The sequence below is a fragment of the Chenopodium album genome, chromosome 4, assembly GCF_948465745.1.
Source record: "Chenopodium album chromosome 4, dcCheAlbu1.1, whole genome shotgun sequence".
Classification (NCBI taxonomy): domain Eukaryota; kingdom Viridiplantae; phylum Streptophyta; class Magnoliopsida; order Caryophyllales; family Amaranthaceae; genus Chenopodium; species Chenopodium album.
In genome coordinates, this window is record NC_137837.1 from 12,170,240 (window position 1) to 12,194,791 (window position 24,552).

The following is a 24,552-nucleotide window of genomic DNA, read 5'->3' on the forward strand; positions in this document are numbered from 1 at the left end:
CCACTGCCCACATCCCATGAAATCGCGCACCACAAATCTAAGAGGCCTGCATTATACAGCATTTGTATTACTCTGTATCTGTATACTACCTCCGGTTCAAATTATTCGCAACTTTGGAATATTTTATATCTCACAAATAATACCCCAAAGTTGCGAGTAATTTGGACCGGAGGTAGTATTCTAAATCTGTATTCAAATATTGAACATATTTCTCAAATGAAAGTAGTGAATTGCTTGTATATTTATGCAAAGAAACCTCAACACATGCTTTAAAATCAGGACATGCTACAGCTTTGATGATACAAGAAAAAAAATTGCAAATATTGACGTGAATGGTAATATTTTTTTATTTTTTTCATCAGTTGTAACATTATATTGTTAGCATACACAGTTAAGCATAAGATCATAAACTACATAGAAAAATGAACTTGATTCTATGCCTGAACATGTTACACAAATTACATAAACTTCCCAGTAATATTGTTATTACATGGGGTAGGAGAACATGTATGATTCATTCCCATGGCATGTCTGGTATTCTGGTGTCTTCTTATGAATCCTTGGGATGTCCTATTGTCCTATACCATGCCCTATTACGTTAAACACCTGTAACCATCCTTTTGGAAAGTATTTAGTACAGTCTCGGGGCAATGAAGACTGAAGAAACATTCATATCTCAGCTGACAGTCCAGCTCTGTAAAATCAAGATATACATGCTACAATTACATTACAACAAACGTAATAACATAAGCATATTTAAAAAAAAAAAAAAAAAAGTATACTGCTATTGTTCAATGGTGCGTGATATTTATCAATATCAACTAGACAACTATAGATTGTGCCTTGGAAAGTAATTCCAGACATTTTTATTTTCATGTTAATAACATCATAAAATCAGCATAGAACACGGTAGCAATCAAGAAAATATACCTGCTGCGTATATTTCACCTCGTATAATTGCATCAGATATAATGTGTTGCTTCAAGCAGCTACACTTGGTCGTTCAATGTTTTATGAAATGCAACCTGTAGTTGAATGATTGTAGTCAAGTAAGATGCCAGCAATCTATTAATAGGGATTGACAAAATCTCTACTAAGAAATTCATTGACCTCCGTAAACCAACACAGCCCAACAGAGTAGCAATAAATGAGCAAGTAATAAAGGAGAATCCTTCAGAATGATATCACAAAGATTGAACTACGTACAGATGTTGATGTTTTGAGGAGCTCCCTTATAGCCATTGTTGCGTAGCAAGATGATGGGAGGGTAAAACTGAGCTTGAGAGCTGTCTGTGTGGCCTGATTTGGACCATCTGACTCAGTGTTATCTGGAGTTCCGTCTTTACATTTGTCTGGTGCATTACAGGAATTGCTTCCATTGGTTTTATCCACCTTTTGATACTTAATTGCAGGTTCAGTCTTGGCAAGAATGTCCAAATCTGTTTCTGCCAAAGGTGTACTAGCATCTGTATACTTGAGTACTTCCCTGAAAAATGACAATGTGAATTGTGAAATCTTCATACAGATATCATTTCTGCAACTAATAACTTAACAAAAGTACAGGTAAAGATAAAAAATAAATAAATAAATAAACATGAATAAAGGAGTACCACTCAAAATCAATTGGTTTCTGGAAAACACGTCTATAAGCTCCAGTCATACTTGTTATTGAGAATTCTCTGAAAAGCAGAAGAAGGTCATTAGATGCATGCCATATTGAATGTGTGGCACAAGTAGGAAGATTTATTTTATGATCGCTGAATAACATACTTGACATTGTGTACACTCTCCGTCAAGCTGATATTATCCTGACAAACACCCAAAAATGACATTAATAAAAAGGGGTGAAAGACAGAACTATGTCCAATGATTGTTAAAAACTCAAAGCTACAGAAAGCCAAAGTAAACACATAAAAGCCAGCATGAAAGGACATCTGCCTCGTTTAGTAACCAAATGACCAAAGGTTTCAAAAACTGATCCAGACAGAAAGTGAGAACCACCAAGATCCCCCCTCCCCCCCCCCCCCCCCCTCTCTCTTTCTCTCCACAAGCAAATCACGAGTCCTATTGACTTTCTTCACTCACTCATTTCCAGGAACTGGATCATAGATTACATTTTGCCTTTAGCTGTTCAACAGTCACAAGCACAAATGAATAAAGATGCAATTTGTTGCTTCATTGCTGGGATGGTAGTCAGGTTGGTAATGAGAACCCTGGAAGGCTACTGAAAGGTTATCTTAGTACTTACAAGGTCAGTTTGATTACAAGTGGTTACAAAGTCTTTCCTCATATAGTTTTGAAAGATATTGAGTTATCCTTTGTTTCTTTTTTCTAAGGGGAGAAATAGCACTTAACCCAAGATAAATACATTAAAATAAATAAATTATTACTAGCCTAGATGGAAGAATTTTCCAGTGTCAGGACAAAAGCAGAAACAGGTCACTGTTTCAAGACTTTAAACTTCAAAACACCCAGAATTTTAGTTGGGATATTTCTACTTGAGCAGCATATGACACTGTTTATCACACTAACAAAAGCGAGCTGAAGACAGGAAAACAATTCACCTACCCAACCCAAATTATGGCAAGTAGATAGAAATTACATAAGAGTCATCAAATATTAACTTCCTCTTGCATTATAACCCACTCTGGACAAGGCTTGCCATTTTATGAGTGACCAGCTCCTTTTTATTGTTTGAATAAGTGTATACTACCTCCGTTACACATTATTTGCAACGATTTGACATAAATTAGAGAGGGAAAATGTCTAATCGTTGCAAATAATATGTAACGAGGTAGTATTTACATTGAAATAATTGGGAAATCTTGCCAGACATAACCCTGGTAAACAGGCATCCCTCCCTCAGTCTCAGACAAGACCTTTCAGTTTAACATTGACAAAGTGCCAGGATAACAGAACAGATTAATGTATATTAGCAAGGTCTCATCTGATACAAGTGGCAACTTTGACATGCTTTTGTCTGTCTCATGATTTTTTAATTATTATTATTTTTTTTTTAATTTTTTTTTTTTATGAAAGTTATATTAATTTAGTAATTGAAAAGTCAAATAAAAAACTAGCAAATATGAAATTAATCGATCTTTCTCATTTTAAACTAAGCCTTAGTCCCCAAATGATTTGGGGTCGGCTAACATGAATCGTTATAAGGAACCATCCAATATAGAAAAAGGGGACATAACAAGATAATCAGTTGAAAGAGCTTGAAAAAGGTGTGTAAAGTGAGAAAAAGAAAGAGCATTGAAGTAAAAATTAAGAGAGTTTTAAACGAGAACCGAGATAAAATTCAAGAAAGTTCTAAAGGAGTGGTAAAACGTGTGAGTTTAAAACATAAAAGTTTGAGAAAACTTTAGCAAAGGAAACCAATACAGTTCATAAAATCCGATATTGAATATAATAATAAAAGTAAATACTACGATAGAATATAAACAAAGGTATGTATAATCATGACATGTTGACGTGGATTTTCTCCCTCTACACCGCCCTATCCAATACCATATTTTCCTCGATCCCCAAAGCACTCATATCACTCTCAATCACCATATAAATTTCATTTATAACAATCATATCCATGTTAACACCATGCTACAGATATTCAATTGAGTAGAAGTACCTTCTTAGCCAGGTCATGATAGACATCAGCAACAGCATTTGCTGGATACATAACCCTTGAACTGTCACAATATTTGTGTTAACAGGGAACATATCATAATCTAGCACCATACCAATGCAATTAACCAGCATCAATAGTATAACTCACCCGGGCAACGGAAGGACAACATCATCGATTGTATACTTTTGTTTGAGCAAATCTTCCTCATCTACAGCCTGATCAGCAGTATTATTAGCATCAAGTGCCAAAGCAATAAACTAGCATTGTCATGGTGAAGTGCAAATAAGCAATGTACAAATGCTAGAATGTATCTAAGCAACAAAGGATCTGTACAAACAAGGACTTAAGTTTCAAGACTTCAGTAATGTTGTCTGTAAGCCAGGAAGCCACAGAGCATATACATCACAAACTTTTATTGCTTATACATCTGGAATTTTTCATTAAGCTATTAGCCTTCATTATCAATCTCTGATTTCTTTTCACTAAATATCTTCCCATTTACTTTCACTTGAATACTTTAATCTACATTTGACTTCCATCCATGTATTAATTTCCTCCCTAATTGGACTGAATAAAATCAAATCACTTCAAATATATGATACAACCTGTGAACTTGAATTAGATAGGTTAGGATTAAAATTTTAACAAATTTTACACTATCACAAAAACCAACAATATTGTTTTGATTATCCTAGCAAAAGCATCAGTTTGTCCTTCACACAGATAAAAGCATCACTATAGTGTAAGATGCCAATAACAATATAGCCGGATACACAAGATTAACGAATAGGAAAATTTTGTAAGCATCTTACTTTGACTGAAAAAATCTTTTCATCAGGGACATCAACTTCAATATCCTCTAGGTTGCTAATATTGTCTACCTCATCAATAATATCCTCCTCACTTCCATTAGGGGCAGTAATAATCTCACCGGAATCTTCTTTGCAATAAACAAGATCTCCAACAACAACACTGTCAGCTCCTGCCAGATAATTAAGCAGAAAAGTAGTGTAATGAACAGAAGATCAGGAAAATAATTAGGAAATAACAAAAATTTTACAAAGATTACATATGAAGGTTTCGAATTACATACCATACTTCTGTAATCTAACACTTGCTGCATGATTCCATAAGTAGCTTTGGTAACTGTGTACATACCTGAACAGAGAATAAATAGAGCATGTCACAACCTTAGTCCACTACACAGAGTATTAGGCATAAATGCAAGCTTAATGACTTCTCTATTGCTACTACCCCAAGGAGATTTAAGCAGTTAGGTGACCATCATCTCTATACTGCTCAAAATTTCTTAAGTATTCCAGGTATTCATAACTTCCCGCATACGTAAAACCTCATAGACTAAAGAACATCTTCATACCATGAAAATAGTCAGGAGAAAATCGTGCAATTGCACTCCGGTCCCCCCCCCCCCCCCCCCCCCCCTAAAACACAAAACCCAAAGAGGAAGGATTTAGAAAATGAAATAAGAAAAGCAGTAAGCTCTAGCTTCGAAGTTTGATGGAACTACTATCAGAAAACAGAAGTAACATAGCTCAGGAAACAAAGTTACTACTAGAAGCATCGGTATAGCAGCTATAGCAAACCAACACGAGATACCATAAAATTTTTTTGGTGAATCATCATCTATACAGAAAACAGCTAAGATACATACAATTTTATGGTTATATTCCAGAGCCAGGTCTACTGAAAGATGCTTTGGACAGAATGAAAAGTTCCAGCTGGGTTAAAGTAATCAATGGCACAAAAAAAATAAAAACACAGATTAAGTACTTTATTAGGATATTCCAGAGAACCAGACGAACAGCTAAAGGTAATCCTATTGGCAGCAAATATCACAACCGACAATATCTATCTGCCCTCTCCCTTATTCAAACCTGGAAGGCTGGAACTGTGTTATAAGAATGTGGTACACCCATAGAGTAGGTTCACAAATTAAATTAGCGAATAAAGTTCTCACACTATGTCCCATGTCCCACAATAGTGCATTTCAACTATCCAGTCTTACTAATCACAACAATCGAAGTTATGCAATGTCATTTTTCAATGTAGGTTCATATTCAGATCTCTTTGTCATTATAGAGTAACGCTGCATACATCCACCCTACTTAAACCTTCCCTAGGCAGGCATATCTTTAAGGGAATTGGCATATTGTTGATGTACCAGTTACTAATCTGCTAGCTGCTTAATGTTCAAAATACTGCAAAAGTACAAGTTTACTAATAAGGTGTTTCCTTTATTCTCCAAAATGTCCATCCCATAGTTATATAATATGTTGGCAAATATAAATTTTTTAACTTCACATATAAAATAAGCTGCTTCAATTCTTCTCAAGAATACAGATCTCACAGTGAACAAGTAAAAGTTGGACAGCCAGTACAACCACTTACATCATTCTCATTGTTCTAGGAATAGCCTTTAGTGCCTGCTGGTAATTCCCAGGGGACTTCTTTAGACACAACAGCTGTAAAGTTAGGAAGTGGGAATCAAATGAACGGTGATAAAATTTCAAATAGTAGGCTGCAGCAACAGAAAGCACCAATGAAAGAGAAATGAGTAGCGGTCCATCATCCAATATATATGGGATCAGCAGAGCTAATTATAGTAGGCAAAAATAAATATGAACTGGAAACAAGCCCGAAAAGTGAAAATTGTAGCCTTAATAACAGAGAATTATCACCCAAAAAAGATTAACCGATCCCCTAACAACTGGTAAGCAAGATTATTTTTCACCTGACCCAAAATAAATCTGAAAATTAAGATCCTGTTCGATATTTAGATTCTGGTTTTAAGATTTTGAGTAGTCATCTAATGCAGGTTGTTGTATAAAAAGCATAAAATTAGCAATATTTATATTAATTGTATCGATGGTGAAAATGGAAATAACTGCTCCTGATTTCCAAAATCTTGTTAAAAAAAATTGAAAGCTCAATAAGGCACAAGCAAAAGATTTCGCACATTGTACCCAAAATCAAACTAAACCTGATCTGAAACCTGTCTAACCAACCTTTTTGACAGGGTTACAATCAAGCAAAAAAGGGATAAAAATTCGACAGAAAAGGGCTTAATCACAAGAGCATTCTTAGTTGTGTCTAAACTGATTATTCCATGATCATTACAAAAAAAACCATACAGACAAAAGAGGGTACAATAGGAATGCTGCTTCAAGGTTAAGTCAAACTCACAAGGGACAAATAAACAAACGTTTAGCACTAATGAGCAGAAATTTCCTTGTCAGGAAAAAAAAAAACTTACAGTACAAAATCAAGGGTTATTATTAGCAGTTGTAAAGATTGTCCATATACTTGGCACCAGAGCAAAACATTATTAGCAAAAAGGCAAAAACTATAGTTTACTAGCAAGATATTATAATCACACTGTATCTTAAACCCTAGCCTCCATTTGAGAATTATGTAGGAGCTTCCATCAAATACAATGCCCAGATTCGTTATTCTAGTGAGAAAAATCTTTCGACATGTTAGCTTACAGGTTATTTTTAATAGTTCTTCCCTCATTCTGCAAGGAAATCTTTTTCCCATCATTAAAATGACTTAGATGAGTTTGTCTCCTCTCTTTTAAGAGCATTATTTTACTTTTTAGCTTAGAAGTTTATAAATCTGATTTCTATAAGGGAAGATTATTATTGGTTGAAGATCTTGAACATCAGGTATCACCGTATCAGAGATGTTAAGTAATTAATTTTTTATTATTATTGACACATAACCATATTAAAGGAGTAATTTTAAAGAGAACATACTACTGATACTAGTAGATCGGATGAAATATTTCAAATTGATATATTTAATCATCATTTACCAAGGGATACTAATTTGTAGATGTTGTATGGAAGCTAATTAATGATAATGTTCCTATCCTCCTAAATAAATAAATATAATATAAAATCATATTGTTTTTAAACACATAATAATACTTAATTATCCATAACGCCTAGCTTATTCTGTATTTCTGTTATTAAAAAGCCTTGAACAGCTGTAATGCGAAAGTGTAACCTCCTCTAGGAAAGCATTAGTAGCCTAGTAGGCATGGACTTACAATAGACCTCTCAGCAACCATATGATGTGGCAATCGCCTCAGTGCTCCATCAACATTGTTGCTTTCCTTGTATTGTTCCCGAATCTTTCTAACAGCTTCCCTTTGTAAAATCTCAGTCAAGGAAGACTCAGGTTATTTCACTATGTACTGTAAATGAAAGAAGTTCACAAGATGGGTCTAGTCAAATCTAAAAAATTAATGCAAGGATATCTCCCTCCCTAGGATCAAGAATCATATCAATTGCAGCTTTCCACTCTCCACGAAGTAAAGCGGCTCCAATAAGATGAGTCGGTATTGAGCCACTTCCAAACCTCTGTATTAATTCATGCCAACATTGCTCCATTTAGTTTTCATATCAAATAGTGTAAAAAAAATTTCATTGGGGGGCAAATGTGAGATGAGGAATTTTTAAAATACGGTGTCAAAGACTTCAGCTCAGTGGCCTGACTTTCGTGAGAAATAATGCAGAAGCACAGAAAAGCAGTAGAAATACCTGTAGACCAAAATAGTTAATGAATCCATGCTTTCCCAAGGCATCAGCAGATGCTTTGATGGTGTCTTCAGAATCAGCAGTAACACCTCTGAGAAGATAAGAAAGCTCTTACACCTCATACTAGATGATTACGGACAGGAATCCATACTTCAGCAACGACATCTTACCTCAACGTTATTGTAAATCTATTGCCAAAAAGCTGCCCAAGCTGAAGCCCTTCTCTAACATAGCTAGAAAGTAAAAAAGAAGTATCATCACAACATATAAGCAGATTCAAGAAGGCATCATAAGTTCACAACCCCATATTTTCACCATACCAGAAGTCACCAAGTTTTATACCAATCAACTTTGCATTGAGAGAAGCCAATTTACTAGCCCGCTGCTTGAACATAGTTACCTGTGAAGATAGATGAAAGTAAATACATTGCATTATAAAATGTGTATTGTTTCAACTTAATTAACAGAAGGTCCAACACAGTGATCAGCAATAAGACATTTTCCCAACAGCTAACTTCTAGATATGCAAAGACGTAGGGAGATGTTTCCAAATAAGGAGTAAATCAGGCAAAGAACATGTACAAGGACCAAAATACACACATGAGCCCAAGCTTAGTTATCAGAACATATATATATGTAGTATGCCATTGGATACCACATGAAGTTATGGACTATAAAATTGGACCCAATAACTACATATTAAAAAGGAAAGGAGATGCTTTGACAATATGACTCCTGAAAAGAAAGGTTACAAGAAGGGTCAAGGAGAGAGAATAGTATTTTTTTTTATTTTTTATTTTAAAATGCAGACACAAACAAGAATTCTCCCTCTGACAGGATTTCACTTAAAATTGTTACTTCAAAAGCATGAACAACATCGAAATATTATTAAAAAATAAATAATAAAGGAAGAATCATGAACTACAAAATTTCTCTCTTTATATTTTCACAAATTCACAGTTTCACTCATGTTTTTTCTTAACATAAAGCAGATGAACAAGTTCCTGAAAAAAAAAAAGACTTCAGTTGTTAGAAAAAACCAGAAAGGCCTAAAAGCAATTGGAAATCTGGAAGTCAACTTCTACAAAATGTGAAGAATGAAGCAATAAATCAAGAAAACTAGGTACATTTATGCTTCAATGAAAACCAGTACATTTATGCTTCAATGAAAACCTCTAAACCTTGGGATTTAAAGGTCACATGAACAGCAGTTTTACATATCACCACAAGCAATTTTACAAGATTATAACTTCCAGCAAATAAACAAATGAAAAATTAAATTGGAGAAATACATCGATGGAACATTACATATCAGTCAATGGACAAAAAAGAAGATAAAATGAGTAACGACATCAAGCTCAGCTGTAAAGAGAAATATACCTGTTGAGTGGACACAGAACGTTTATCCTTGGTACCTGAAAATCCAAATGATTTAGGCTGCAAAACAGAAAGCTAACAAGCTTTTAGTAAAGAATCGATAGTCAATAATGTCTGAAATATAAAGAAATGCAGTTTAAATTAGGAAAATTTGTCACAACAGCCTTTTCTACAAGCAATTTTGCCAATAAATGTAATTTGCAACCTTAAAATCAAATCATCTTAATTTGATACTTTTTGGCTATTTCTAGTATTTTGTTACAATCAATAAATCATGAACCCAAAAAATGCCAAAGGTATCGAGTTTAAATAACTATGTATTGCAATTGCCAAAGTTGCCTAGTGAGAAATGTCATGTCAATTTCTCAGTATGTTGCATGCCTTTTAATTGTCAATTAAGCCAATGGAACCCAATCAAATTTCTGCAATATATACACAGAGAAAAATGGGAATGGTAACCTGGACACCAAGCATCTTGCCAATCAACCTCAAGACCTCTTGAGTATCCTTGTTCTCCTTGTAAAGATGAAACCTACATGAACAGATCAATAATGCATTTCAGAAACACGCCGGAGAAATAAGTCAAAATCAGGTAGAAACATGAAATAACTTATAACATGTCTATCAAAAAGATATTGATGTTATGTCATTATTCGAATCGAGACACATATGAGAGTTAGGCTAGAACAATACTGGCATAAAATTAGCACACCTTTCTTGCAAATTATAGCCAATTAGTCATATACTCCCCATCTTAGTCCTCTCTTTGATTAGCATCATGCAATAAGCATCTAATTCATCTATATCTATACTTAGTATTTAAAAACACAAACCACCTTCCCCATCATGCTCATACCACATGTAAACTTTAATTTTTCACCAATGCCACATGTCACCTCACATTTTCATTAATTAATCCCGTTTCTCATATTTTTAATTAAAAAAAAAAAGCATTAGCTTGTACTCAATACATGTATGAATGTTATTTGATTTACTCTCCCCAAACGTAATATTTTCTACAATTTTATTCAATTTCCACCCCTTCTTCTCCATTATAGACTATTCATCTTTCATTTAATATATATTATAAAATAAAATTTTATATTGTGCACCTAAACATCCCGTGCATTGCACGGGTCAGAAGGCTAGTTATGTTTTCATTACAGATACAAATATACAATAATTTTAACCTGTATTCAGGACAGGAAGCATCAATTCAATGGAAGAAGCAGACAGATAATCTTACCTGAGGAACTTGCCAAGATGCTCTGGCCAGTCATGAGAACCTCTTTTATCAAATGGCTTTTCATTCCTATCTTTCCGCTTGCGAAAATTTCTTCCATTATTTTGATTTCCTGAAGAATTAGGTCTCACTCGAATGCATTTCGATGAATCTTTAGGACCATCTATTGTGTCTGTGACAAGAAATTTCAGTTTTTCCTTGAAGAAGTTGTGCACCGCCTGTATCATCTCAAACATACACAACATAAACTTTTGCCCAGAAAAGAATAAGTGAGAACTTCTTCATAATAAACAGGGAGAATTGACTGGCTGACTGCCCTATCACGAGTTCACAACCATTATGAGATGAAAGCAAATTATATAAATTCAAATCAAATTTAGATGATAAATGCACACCATTAAGGCCATAATAATATAATAATAATTACACTAATGGTTTGTTTGGGAACATATAGAATTTGGAATTGGATTTGAGACAAATCCAACCCTTTAAAAACTCTGTCCATTTTAATAAATTTGAAATCCAATAACAAAAGTTGTCATTTCAAATTCTTAAAGCCCATAAGTTTATTGCTGCTGTTTTGTTTCTCCCCCTCTTCCATTCTCTTTTCAGCCACCAATTAATGGAAGCTCGAATTTCTTGAACAATTAATTGTTATGCTTGATTGTCTCGTAATTTCCACGGCTATGCTTGAATTTTTTTTTTTTTTTTTTTTTTTTTTCTTCATGTACATCTCATTCCCTTTTGAATGATAATATATATATATATATTTTTTTTTCCTACCCCCATTAAAACTTGAAGCTAATTGCTCAAACTCTATCAAGTATAATTGATGTGTTTTATTTGTCCACTTATCATGGCTTTCTAAACACAATTTTGTACTCTTTCCCCTACTTTAATCCCTTTTTCTAACTCCTCTTGTGCTAATTTGCATCTTTTGGCTTCCCTGTTTCTTTTTATGTGTGTGCTCGTGCTTGTAGGTACAATGAAAAATGGGCTAAATAGCATAAGCATGAAGAAATACTCTTTGGAAGCAAAGGAAAGCAGGAGCGGCCATGCACCTAAGAACCACATTCTGCCTCCCCCTGCACATGTAGGAGCGGGCATGCAGCCTTCAAGGAGCCCCTGTTTTCCTACATTCTGCCCCAAACTGCTGCAAGAGGAGAGGGCATGCAGAGAGCCCAGGAGCGGGCGCTCCTACTTACTGGAGCGGGCACTCCTCCTGTTCTGAAGCCCGATTTTGACGGATTTTACGATGTAATTTCTGGGCATATAAATAGGACGCTTGACTTCAGATTTTGAGATCTTCTTTCCCTTTTAGTTTTCTTAGGCCCTTAGTTTTTCTCAACCCTCATTAATTAGCTTAGATCTTCTCAAACTCAATCATTGTAGTAGATTAATTGAAGATCGTTCTCTTGAATTCAACAATTTCTCAACTTTGAAGCATTTTAAGTAATCTCTTTCCTCTATCTCTTACTCTTTAATTTAAGTTTTTATTTACTTTGAATTGTTAATTCCTCTCTTAATCTTGCTTAATTGTTGTTGCATGTCCAATCTACCTTATTCCTACTACTCTTCTCAACTTGTTAATTTAATGTTTGAATTGGAACTTGTTATTTTGATGTCCTTCACCATGTTTAGTGAGTAGTTAATTAGCTAGGGGTTGGGTGAAGACCCAACCAAGCCATGGGTTGATTGATGTATGTGCTTGCATGTTCATTTTGGGTTGATGATTGATTGTTAAAGAATTGGTTAATTGCATGTGTAATTGGATGGCCACTTATTGCTCATGTATTCACTTCTATGCTTACATTGAGAGATGGAGTCTAGTTGTGAGCCTTTTCTTATATGATTATGCTAAATTCCTCTTGATTATGGTTCCTTGTTTGAATGACGTAGTAGTATTAGTTGCAACAATTAGGTGAGAAATCTCAATTGTTTGTGCCTTAATGCTTTCTTGGACCGATCGAAAGACAAACCCGAGTTAGTAGTCTACTTCTCATTGTTAAGACTTGGTTGGCCTATCTTGTTAGTTGAGTTTGGTTTAGAAATGCTTAGTGTTGTGGCTTCGAAAGAAGGCAATGTTGAGTGCTCTCTCTATCACCCAATTTGTGTTCATGCTTGCCTATTGTTTTGATCCGTTGGTTTGGTTGGAGTCGATCCCTATTTCCCCCTAGTGTTTGTCTCCATAGTAGTTACCTAATCAAAACCCCCAATTTGTGACCGAACTAGATTGCAACCGTTTCATACTCTCGGTGTACTTACCCATTCCCTGTGGATACGATCCTCTACTTACCCTAGACTTGTCTTAGGTTGGTTTAGGTAGAATTATTGTTTGGTTTTAGGGTGATTGTCCAACGACCGATTTTATCCTCTACCAATAATAGCACAGCCTTTAATTACCTTGAAACAATATTTAGATTACCGATGTCGGCTCCGACGAACACGACTAAGATGAGGAGGCAAAGCAATTTGAGGAGAGAGAACTCAAATTGGGGTAAAAAAAAAAAATCAAGAATCAAGGGTTTTAAGAAAACAATACAGAGTATGAAGTACAGAAAATTATTGAATGTTCTTGAATTTTAATTGTAGATTTTTCCCAAACACTTTGGTGAAATTGAAATGTTAGAACATAAATTCTAGAATCTCCCAAACATGGTGTTTGGAATTGAATTTCCAGAATCGAATTCTTTCATTTCAAATGAAATCAAGGTTCCAAACACTACCTAAATGTATTTTAGCAAGAAAACGTAACTGAAGTCACAGCTCGCAAGTTATTCGATACAAAGCCATAGAGCATGTAGAAGATATAAATTAGTCAAAATCAATCACCCAAATTATGGGATATTATTTTATTGTATATTGTAGAACATAGTCAATTTGCTCGTACAGGTTCTTAGTTTACTTATTAGTATTCCTAGTATTGCTCCTATGTATAAGCTTAATTTTAGGGGATTTTATTCTCTCAAATCCCACTGTAACCTCTCTTGTAATTGCCTATATAAAGGCTTAACTCCTTAATGAGAAAAGTATCTCTTCTCCTAAACTCTATATGGTATCAGTCGCCTAAAAGATTCTACTCTATTCAAAAAAAAAAATTCTCTCTTCCAATGGCTAATGATCAGTCCCTCATTCCTAATGCTAATGAGCCTGCCAGAAAATTCACCATTTTACAATTACAAAATACCATCAAATTGACACCCACCAATTACATAGCCTGGAAGACTCAATTGCAAGCAACTCTTCTAGGCTATGACCTGTGGAAATATGTTGATGGCTCTTTTCCCTCTCCTTCTACCTCTATCACCAATGATGATGGCTCAACTTGGTTCCGACAAGATCGGCTTGTTTTTGGTGCTCTAGTTGGATCTCTTTCCCAGGACCTTGTACCTCTTGTCTCTCAAACTGGTACTTCCAAGGAGGCATGGGACATCCTCTCCTCCACTTATGCTAGTCCATCTTGTGGGCACTTCAAACAAATCAAGGCTCAACTCTCCAAAATTACTCATACCAACCAATCAATTCATGAGTATATGCAGGCCATCAAGAGGCACACCGATCGTCTTGCCGCTATGGGAAAGCCTATGGACCATGAGGATATCATTGACAAGGTGCTCCATGGACTTGATTATGAGGTGTACAAATCTGTCATTGATGTTGTCAATGCGCGAGACACCGCCATTTCATTTGAAGAACTTCATGAAAAACTCATTACTAAGGAGGTGGTTGTTGCTAATACACCCTCCCCCACCCAATACCCGGCCACTGTGCATGCTACTCAATACAAGAAAGGTTATCACAAGGGTAAGCAATCAAACTCTTTTTCACCGGGCTTGCTTCCTACTCCTCACTCTCCTTCTTCAGTGAAGTCACAACGCCCTTTTTTGGGTAAATGTCAATGGTGTCGTGCTACCGGTCATGCTCTCGACAAATGCAATATATTCAAGAATCTATTTCCTAACATTGCCGTACCAAATCCGGTCTATGCTAAAACGGGTCACATGGGTCAACATTCCCATTCTCTACCCCAAGCTCATATGGTGCACTCAGTTAATCCCGGCTCCTCGACTAATAATGGTTGGCTTTTAGACAGTGGAGCATCTCATCATGTCACATATGATCTCAACAATCTTTCTCTACATGCACCTTATGATGGCTCGGATGAAATTGTGATTGGTGATGGCTCATCTCTTCCGATAGCAAACACTGGTTCTTTCTCTCTTACAACTCCTTCTAAATTATTTACTTTCTCTAATGTCTTACATATTCCATCTATATCACGAAATATTCTTTCTATTTCCAAGTTCTGTCAAGAAAACCAATACTTCCATTGAATTCTTATCTTCTTTTTTTCGTGTCAAGGAACAATTGAAGGGCACAACTCTTCTTCAGGGGCCTTCTAAAGCTGGAGTTTATGAATGGTACCCGTCAACTCCTCGAGTATATACAAGTTTCAAAAAGCCCATTCATGATTGGCACCATCGGCTTGGGCATCCATCTAGTTCTATCCTTAAGATTTTAAATTCCAAGTTTTCATTAGGTATCTCCAATCTCTCTATGTCATATTGTAATTCATGCAATATTAATAAAAGCCACAAGTTGCCTTTCTATAACTCCACTCTTACTTCAAATGCTCCTCTTGATCTCATTTTTACTGATGTCTGGTCTAGTCCAGTGGTATCACATGACAATTACAAATATTATGTAATTTTTGTTGATCACTTTACAAGATACACTTGGTTATATCCTCTCAAAAGAAAGTGTCAATACTTTCCATCATTTTAGGGCCCTAGTGGAAAAATATTTTAAAAGGCCCATAATTCAAGTATTTAGTGATAATGGAGGAGAATACGAGAAACTTAGACCTTACTTTGCTACTCATGGCATTTCTCATCTTACTACTCCTCCTCATACCCCGGAACATAATGGGTTTGCGGAGCGTCGGCATAAGCATATTGTTGAAACAAGACTAGCTTTACTTTCTCATGCCAAAATGCCTTTAAAATATTGGCCATATGCTTTTTCTACGGCCACTTATCTAATAAATCGTCTCCCAACCCACACAGTTCACAATGATTCACCTTATCTTCGTCTCTTTGGTGTCGTACCTAACCACTCAAAGTTGCAAAATTTTGGTAGTCTATGTTATCCATGGCTTCGGCCATATGCTAGTCATAAACTTGATAATCGATCTCTTCCATGCATCTTTGTTGGTTATTCTCCATCACAAAGTGCATATTATTGCTTACATCTTCCCACCAATAGAGTGTATGTCTCTAGACATGTAAAATTTGTAGATGATGTATTCCCTTTCCCAACTTTTAGTCCCACATCTACTCCCACATCCCCTTCTAATGTGGACGAATGGTGTACAGTGGCTATTCCCATTGAAGTGTCGCCCACTGTGCAACCCAATGTTGAGACTCAATCACCACTTATATCCACTCCTATCATACCTTCACCTACGCAACCATCAACCCCAATTACACCAACCACCACTATGTTGTCTTCTTCTCCTTCCCCACCACCACCTCCTCCCACTAGAACCATTGTCACACGACTACAAAACAATATTGTTAAGCCAAATCCAAAGTTTGCTAATCTCACCACCACTCAAGTTCAATCGCTTGAGCCCCGCAACATTACCCAAGCTCTAAAAGATCCTCAATGGCGTCATGCAATGACAGAGGAATATGATGCTTTGGTACGAAATGTTACTTGGTTGCTTGTTCCATCTCACCCATCTCAAAATGTAGTTGGCAACAAATGAGTGTATCGAGTCAAGTATAAGCCGCTGTACGTCTTATGTTATCTCTTGCGGTCACAAATGGGTGGACCATTCGGCAACTTGATATTAACAACGCCTTTCTTCAAGGCCATCTTAATGAGGATGTTTTTATGTCACAACCTCCAGATTTCTTGGATAAGGATAATCCAACTCATGTATGCAAGCTCCATAAGGCTATCTACGGCCTCTAACAAGCTCCAAGAGCTTGGTATCAAGAACTCCGTACCTATCTTCTTTCGTATGGTTTTCGTAATTCAATTGCTGATCCTTCATTGTTTATTTATAAGCAAAATAATGTCACATTTTATCTATTGGTATATGTTGATGATATTATTATTATGGGTCCTTCACCTTCCGCTCTACAAGGTTTTATTACTAGTTTGGCATCCCGCTTCTCTCTCAAAGACTTGGGGTCCCTATCATATTTTCTTGGTGTCGAGGTACTACCTCATGAGCATGGGATGTTTTTAAATCAAAAGAAATATATACAAGACTTATTAGAACGTGCCAAGATGTCCGATGCGAAGCCGGTTCCAACACCTATGGCTACTTATCCTTCTCTCAATTTCACTGATGGCTCACCACTATCTAATCCCACTGATTATCGTGCGCTAATTGGTAGCCTTCAGTATTTATCTTTAACAAGGCCGGATGTAGCATTTGCGGTAAACAAGCTATCTCAATACATGCACAAGCCTACAGACCTACACTATGCTGCACTAAAAAGGCTACTTCGCTACCTTAATGGTACCTCACATCATGGTATTATTATTCATCGTCAATCTCCATTACAACTTCATGCTTTTTGTGATGCGGATTGGCAGGTGATCGAGATAATTATGTCTCAACCACCGGTTACATTGTCTATTTAGGCAGAAATCCTTTATCTTGGAGTTCAAAGAAGCAAAAGATTCTAGCTCGGTCTTCGACGGAAGCTGAATTTCGAGCCATGGCAACCACTAGTGCTGAAGTCATATGGCTTAAGTCTCTTCTCCAAGAATTAGAGGTTCATGTTAACAAAGCTCCTAGCATTTATTGTGATAATCTGGGAGCAACTCACTATGCGGCTAATTCGGTTTTTCATTCTCGTATGAAGCATCTAGCATTGGCCCTCCACTTTGTACGAGAACAAGTTCAAAGAGGTACACTTCGTGTACAACATATCTCATGGTCTCACAAAGCCTCTAGCAAGGTCTCGATTTCATGACTTATTTACCAAGATTGGACTTGCTAAACGGTCGTCCATCTTGCGGGGGTATGTAGAAGATATAAATAGTCAAAATCAATCACCCAAATTATGGGATATTATTTTATTGTATATTGTAGAATATAGTCAATTTGCTTGTACAGGTTCTTAGTTTACTTATTAGTATTCCTAGTATTGCTCCTATGTATAAGCTTAATTTTAGGGGATTTTATTCTCTCAAATCCCACTGTAACCTCTCTTGTAATTGCCTATATAAAGGCTTAACTCCTTAATGAGAAAAGTATCTCTTCTCCTAAACTCTATAGAGCACACATATGGTTTGTTTACTAAATCAAATATCAAGCTAAAATTCATATCATCAAAGCTTAAAGTAATCTGAATCGAGAATCAAGACATTACCGTGCGGTGTACTTTATCCGAACTCGGAGAAAGAACTAAAGGTGAAATATCATGATCAACACCAGCACTAATCTTCTCAATCAATTCTTTCAGGCGATCAGCATCCTCGTCACCTACTAATAACCTAAATGACTCAATTTCTTCAGTGTAACTTTTATCTGATTTTTCAGCTACAATCTCTTCCTTGTTTTCAGCCAACTAACAATATCAAACAAAACTCAAATTTCACAATCACAAACTAATTCAAAATTTGAAGAACACCTCAATTTAAACTAATACTAATTAGGTAAATACCTCAGGAGAAACATGCAATGAAGTTAAATGCACAACATTTCCATCCAAATCAACCTCATTCACAATGAAATCCGAATACCTAAAAAATTCAACCAAATTAAAGCGAAATCAACACATTTTGAAGCAGAAAAAATTGTAATTAACTGATTAAGCAATGATTTTTTTGACGATGATACCTTTGTTTGAGAATGCCGCGAAAACCAGGGAGGTGAGAGATGTAGCAGAGGATTCCGACGTCAGGTTCATCGACACTCTTCAATGGAGGTTTGGTAATGGAGGTTTGAGAATCGGCGGGAAGATTATCGACGGCGGTGGAAGCCATTGTCGCCGTCGTAGTTGGCGTAGTCGACGGTGGAAGAAGTGAATAGGGTTTAACAAGTTTACTGCACAGAAATGTAAGTGTTCGGTTTCGCAGCATGCCAGCATCAGAGACAGGGGTTTATGTCATTGTGAATTTTGTGATGTACTGTATACGGTGCGTTTTACTCCCTTCGTCCCTTATTCCCTTATTCATACTTTATAGTCTCTTGTGGGCAATTTAGAAGAATTAATAAACATATGTAGGGTTGTTCACATTTACTGAATTGATTGGAGCTGAACTGAACTAATTGGAACTGATTGAACTGAGCTGAAAAGAATATTTTATGAGAGAGGGAAATTAGAAGCTAAACTGAACCGAACGAATTGGAGTTGAACTGAACTAAACTGATTGGAACTGAACTAAACTGAAAATATTGTTGCGAATTGAAGGGAATTTTGGCAAAAAATTGATATTAATGATACTTGAAAAAAAGCAAATGGGACTATCATTTTGGGTCTGAAAACTAACCTTAAGAGTATACCCAGTCATTGGTTATTGAGGTTGGTTATTAAGAGAGAGAAAGTGGAATAATAATAAAATAATGAAGAGAGAGAAATTTTTGGGGGAAATTTTCAATAACCTGGTTAGTAGAATAACCGGTTATTGTAGCTTGGTCATGGAATATTTTATTGTTTTTGATAGTGACACATAATGACAAGGTTTTTTGAGATTGTGACACCTATTCATTTAATCAATGGCTGAGATTTGCTCTGATTTTATTACCGTTGTAATTTTGTAACAGCCATAATTTTTAAACTACAATTCAAAAAAAAAAAAAAAAAAAAAAAAAAAAAAAAAAACACCAACGGCTCTATTTTATTTTTCTCTATAAAATGAGCCCAATATTAGTGGGCAACCATTGTGTTTGCTCTAAGAGACTATTAGTAAGAGCAAACACAATGGTTGCCCACAACCATTAGGATTATTGCTTATTTTATTAATTTTTACATCTTTCACCTCACCTATAACCACTCTTATACCCATTTAATAATCAATGTCTCCCAATAGTTAACCACAACTTTTGGTTATACATTTTCTCTCTCCTACTTTTACCCAACCCACCACACAATATCTCTCTTAAATCCTATCATATATAAATAATGCACTTGGTAATAATCAATTAAAACTAATAATTATTATTAGCATACATTACTTAAATAAAATGAATTATGTTTAAAATTAATGCATTATATTATTTAATTAGTAAGTAATTAGTCGTTAATTAAGAAACACACAATAATTAAGAAATACACAATAATTGCAACTTTACTAAATTTGATAATAATAAAAATAATACATATTCAATCAAAGATAAAAACGAATTGTGCTTGAATACAAATACAATAATTTAATGTTACGATTATACAACTATTAATGCAAATTATTTTGCCTACTGTTAACACCGAATTTAAGCCACATATGTTCAATAAAGTCTTTCTTCAAGGCTTTATGTATAGCTTCATCACGAACACGAGCTGTATTAGAAATATAAATTTCCAAACTTGCAATTCGGTTGTTACTATTTTCGAACTAAAAAGGCTCTTCAGTTTTTCTATTACTTGAAGACGCATTTGTAGCTTGATCATATTCATTTGGATCGTAATACGTTTTATACGTATCTCTTTCGTCCTCAACGATCATATTGTGCATAATGATACATGCTATCATTATTTTTCCTAACATTGATGTGTCACGAGCTAGCGCATGATTCCGTATTATTGCAAAACGAGCTTGTAATACTCCAAAATCACGCTCAACATCCTTTCGTCTAGCTTCTTGTAATTTGGCAAAAAGACCTTCTTTTTCATTTTGTGGTTGTGATATTGTAGGAATGAATACCTCGATATTGGGCTCATTTTATAGAGAAAAATAAAATAGAGTCGTTGGTGTTTTTTTTTTTTTTTTTTTGAATTGTATTATAAAAATTATGGCCATTACAAAATTACAACGGTAATTAAAATCAGAGCAAATCTCAGCCATTGATTAAAGAAATAGGTGCCAAAATCCTCTTGTGCCACGTCATCAAGGGTTGTCATAAAAACCCACCCACTTGCAATATTTTATTGCATAACCAACCCCAAATAACCAGGTTATTGAAATATTCCCCCAACTTTTTCTCTCTTCAATTTTTTTTATTATTTTTTCACTTTCTCTCTCCTAATAACCAACTGACAAGGTAAAGTCGTATCCCCTAATAAAAAATAATTCCTAAGTCCTCTAACTAAAGTAGATAGGAAAGTAGGGTCGATCTCCACAGGGAAACAAGTCTTTTTACTCCTAATTAATTATTATAATCTAAATTATCTAAGTAACCAATATTAATATTCGAACAAGAAACTAAACTACTAAGATTGAGAATAGAGAGAAAACAATATATGAAAGGATCTAGGGTATAGGTTCACCAATAAATAATACTCCAGGGTAAAACATAGTAATCAATCATTAACATTGCAATAAATAACACGATTAACAGGCTCTCGCAATTTATTAATCACCATAGATTTAACAGGCTTTCGCAATTTACTAGATCTAAGTTCTTATTGAAAATAGCCTTTAATATCAAATTAACATCTGCTCGATTCATCAATTTAATATTGCTACACTTTTACAAGCCGCAATTGTAAAACGTTAAAACAATTCAATAAGAAATTATCATGCAATACCAATAACCAATAATAGTCAATCATCAATGCATCAATTAACCAGATTGTAAAGGGCTTTCGCTACGTATTACAATCACACAATTAATTTACCGGTATCAAATCTCATCTCTCGAATCTCGACTTAACCATTTATAAATTAATCTGCCTATAGAAACTAGACCTAAACATTAATTCTCATCTGTCGAATCTCGAATCAATGTTGTCAAACTCATGCATAAAATATAGGCATAATCTAGTCACAGAGCATTAAATCAATCAATAGGAAATAAATCTAGCATTGATAGTTAACAACGACAATTTACCCCTTCATATTATTTATGGATCCCCTTAAACCCTAGAAATAAAACTACTCACACATATTAAAAACTAAACTAATCAAAGCAATAAAGCAAGACATGATAAAAAGAATAAAGTAAATAACTAAGATTAAGAGAAGAGAAATCGTTACCAAACTAATCTGTATTGATGGGAAAAATAATCAAGAACAAGAGTTGAGAGAAGAGTTAAGAGAGAGAAAAGATCCTCTGTAGAGAGAGAAAGTCTAAGGAAGAAGATAATCTAATAATTCCGTACAAAATCGTATTTAAACGTTTTCTAAAACAAGAATTAAAACTAAACTTAATCAGGTCTTCTAAAAACGCGCGCCCGATCGGGCGAAGGGCCGCCCGATCGGGCACGCCTTTTTCTTCGCGTTCTTCCCAAGCAGCATCGCCCGATCGTGCTAGAAGCTTGCACGATCGGGCGCGCCTCATCAAGCTCAGCCTACTAGTCTTGCCGTGCCCGATCATGCTAGAGGTAGCCCGATCGGGCGGTTGCTTCTCCTTGAGCCTGGACTTCGATTGGGCTTGATTTCTCGGCCCAATCCGGATTTCCTCCTCGAGTCTTGAGTACTTGGTCCAAATGCCTCGGGATCCCAATTACCGAGCCCTTAATCACCGGCTCTCACCGATCCTGGGCTCCAAAAGTGGTCGTGTCCTTCTAGCTTCCGTAGTTGATCCATAAAGCCCGGGAAAATGCTCTAAGAGTGCAATTTCCTGTAAAATACAACTAAGACTACGAAAACACTAGAACACACAAATTAGTAATAAAAGTGGCCCGAAAGAGCCAAAAACTCTACTAATAACGACCAAGGGACGGGGGTAAAACACTATATAAAATGGACATATCACCAATCCAATTGGTTAACCATTGGGCATGCTCTAAGGAACAGAGTGAGTAAGATTTATTATTTATCTACTTTTATTAATCACTACTAAGGGTCTAAATGACTAGCATTTTGAGAAGAGTAATTGCAGCTGTCTCTAATAGTTGTCATTAATGCCTAATTAATGACTATGTTATATGGTATTTTGTTGTAATCATTTACAAAATTTACTTTTAGTTCATGATCCCAGTGTTAAGCCCCAAAATATAAATCTCTGCAATGTAACAATACATGTTGTAACCTCATCCGGCTTAACTACACTAAGTTTAATAGTCATTAAACAGAATTACTATCTCTCATCATGCATGATTCATATACCGTATAACTTTACTTGTGTGTATCACATCTATCAATGAAAATAGGTATGAAATTCTAACAAATCCATCAATATCTGTCACCAAACAAAAGCAAAGGATATCATAAATTAATGTTATATCTCAAAATTCAGAAAATTCACGTACTGAAAAGTAAGAACAAACACTAATAGTTGGACTTGGTTGCTTGTTTAGTTCAATAGCTTCATTTATAATCTAGCTTCTTGTATATAATCAATAATTAGTTAAAAAAAAAAAGTCATGGATAAATTAAATAAGATGGATTCTTCGGGCCTAGTGGATCTTCTGCAGCAGGATGATATTGGTGATAAGAGTATGGCGTGGACTATCAACGAGATGAAAAACAACTCAAAATCTCTAAACTGGTGTGTGGTTCGAAAAGAATCAAGATCAAAGGTGGAATGAGCTCATAATCTGCCTAAAAGAAGCAGCTAACAACTTAGTTTCCCTGTCCTCTTCTTTTAATTCGCTTTCTTATTATTATTAAACTTGTTTTATCCGGTGTAAAAAAAACATATTTACATGTGTCCTCATCCTACATAGCACAATTCTAGTACGGAGTAGAAGTTAATGAGACGACATATGTACATGTGGCCTTTTGATAGAAGTTAAAGTTGTCATGTGACGCATGTACGGTTTGTAGAACACCTTTTAATATATTGTATAGATGTATAGATTTCTACTTCCTCAAAAAGTTTACAATATTACATGTCACATGTGAGAACAAATGAAAATGAGGAACATAGAACATTAATTTGATTGCAAGTCCCAAGCCCCAACCCTCATTAAAGTTGGGTGACATTGCTAAACCAAAATGAAAGCCTAATTAACAAAGGGAAGTAAATATTTCTGGTGAAAATAAATTACCAAGTAGTTTAAAACTTCTACTAGTAATTGTCATGATGTGCAGCCAGGCTAAGGCTACACATACACTGAGTGTATGTGGGCCAGACATACACCAGTGATGTGTCATCTTTCCATTGGTTGTTCATTTGAGTCCAAAAAAACAAAAATCTGAATTTTCATTTGAAATTTTATTTTCAAATTTCAAATAAACTTGGTCCCCACTCTCCCCAACCACCCCACTCTCTCTCCTCTCTCATTTCAACCAGCTCCTTTTTTGGGTCTAATTTTCTCTCTTCTCTCTTCTCTCTCCTCTTTCCTCCATTCTTCTTGTTTTTCATGTTCCTATTTTTTTTTTTTTTAATTTTTTATCCAAATTTGGTTTATAAAATACTTTACATGTCAAAAATTTTTAATATTATGAATTTATGGAATCAATTTGCTTTAATTTTTTTTTTTTACGATTTTTATTTTTAATTTTCGTTTCACAAATCCCCAATTTATATGGTTCTTCTCTTTCCTCCATTGTTCTTCATAATGTTCATCTATTCTTCTATAATTTTGTTCCCAGATTTGTTTGTGAAAATAATTTACATGTTTTTAATCTTCAATATTCTGGATTTGTGTACACAATTTGCTCCATAT

The 24,552-nt window shown here is 35.2% G+C and overlaps 1 protein-coding gene across 2 annotated transcripts; it reads right to left on the minus strand.

The window, feature by feature from the left end:
- Positions 1 to 291: 291 nt before the first annotated feature.
- Positions 292 to 18,945, minus strand: LOC145626698 (multisubstrate pseudouridine synthase 7-like). 2 transcript variants are annotated; one of them, XM_081679160.1, is made up of 21 exons: positions 18,678 to 18,945; positions 18,502 to 18,580; positions 18,208 to 18,405; positions 10,817 to 11,031; positions 10,030 to 10,102; positions 9,574 to 9,630; positions 8,514 to 8,593; positions 8,364 to 8,426; positions 8,197 to 8,284; positions 7,913 to 8,016; positions 7,704 to 7,806; positions 6,041 to 6,114; positions 4,725 to 4,789; positions 4,444 to 4,613; positions 3,779 to 3,846; positions 3,632 to 3,692; positions 1,771 to 1,808; positions 1,611 to 1,679; positions 1,207 to 1,486; positions 931 to 1,025; positions 292 to 606 (listed from the first exon to the last, which is right to left on the minus strand). In XM_081679160.1, exons 1-20 carry the CDS (start codon positions 18,917 to 18,919, stop codon positions 990 to 992), a joined length of 2,163 nt encoding a protein of 720 aa, XP_081535286.1. In that variant the 5' UTR covers positions 18,920 to 18,945; the 3' UTR covers positions 292 to 606; positions 931 to 989. The 2 variants fall into 2 exon arrangements, with proteins under 2 accessions (XP_081535286.1, XP_081535285.1); XM_081679159.1 differs by having other exon boundaries at positions 296 to 694.
- Positions 18,946 to 24,552: the final 5,607 nt, after the last annotated feature.

Bases quoted from the DNA above. Each gene is read 5' to 3' on its own strand.
- LOC145626698 (XM_081679160.1), bottom strand. From the start codon at position 18,919: ATGCTGCGAAACCGAACACTTACATTTCTGTGCAGTAAACTTGTTAAA. The intron at 3,847-4,443 runs GTAAGATGCTTA...ACTGCTGATCAG, and splicing joins AAAAGATTTTTTCAGTCAAA to GCTGTAGATGAGGAAGATTT. The intron at 1,809-3,631 runs GTACTTCTACTC...GGTGTTTGTCAG, and splicing joins ATCATGACCTGGCTAAGAAG to GATAATATCAGCTTGACGGA.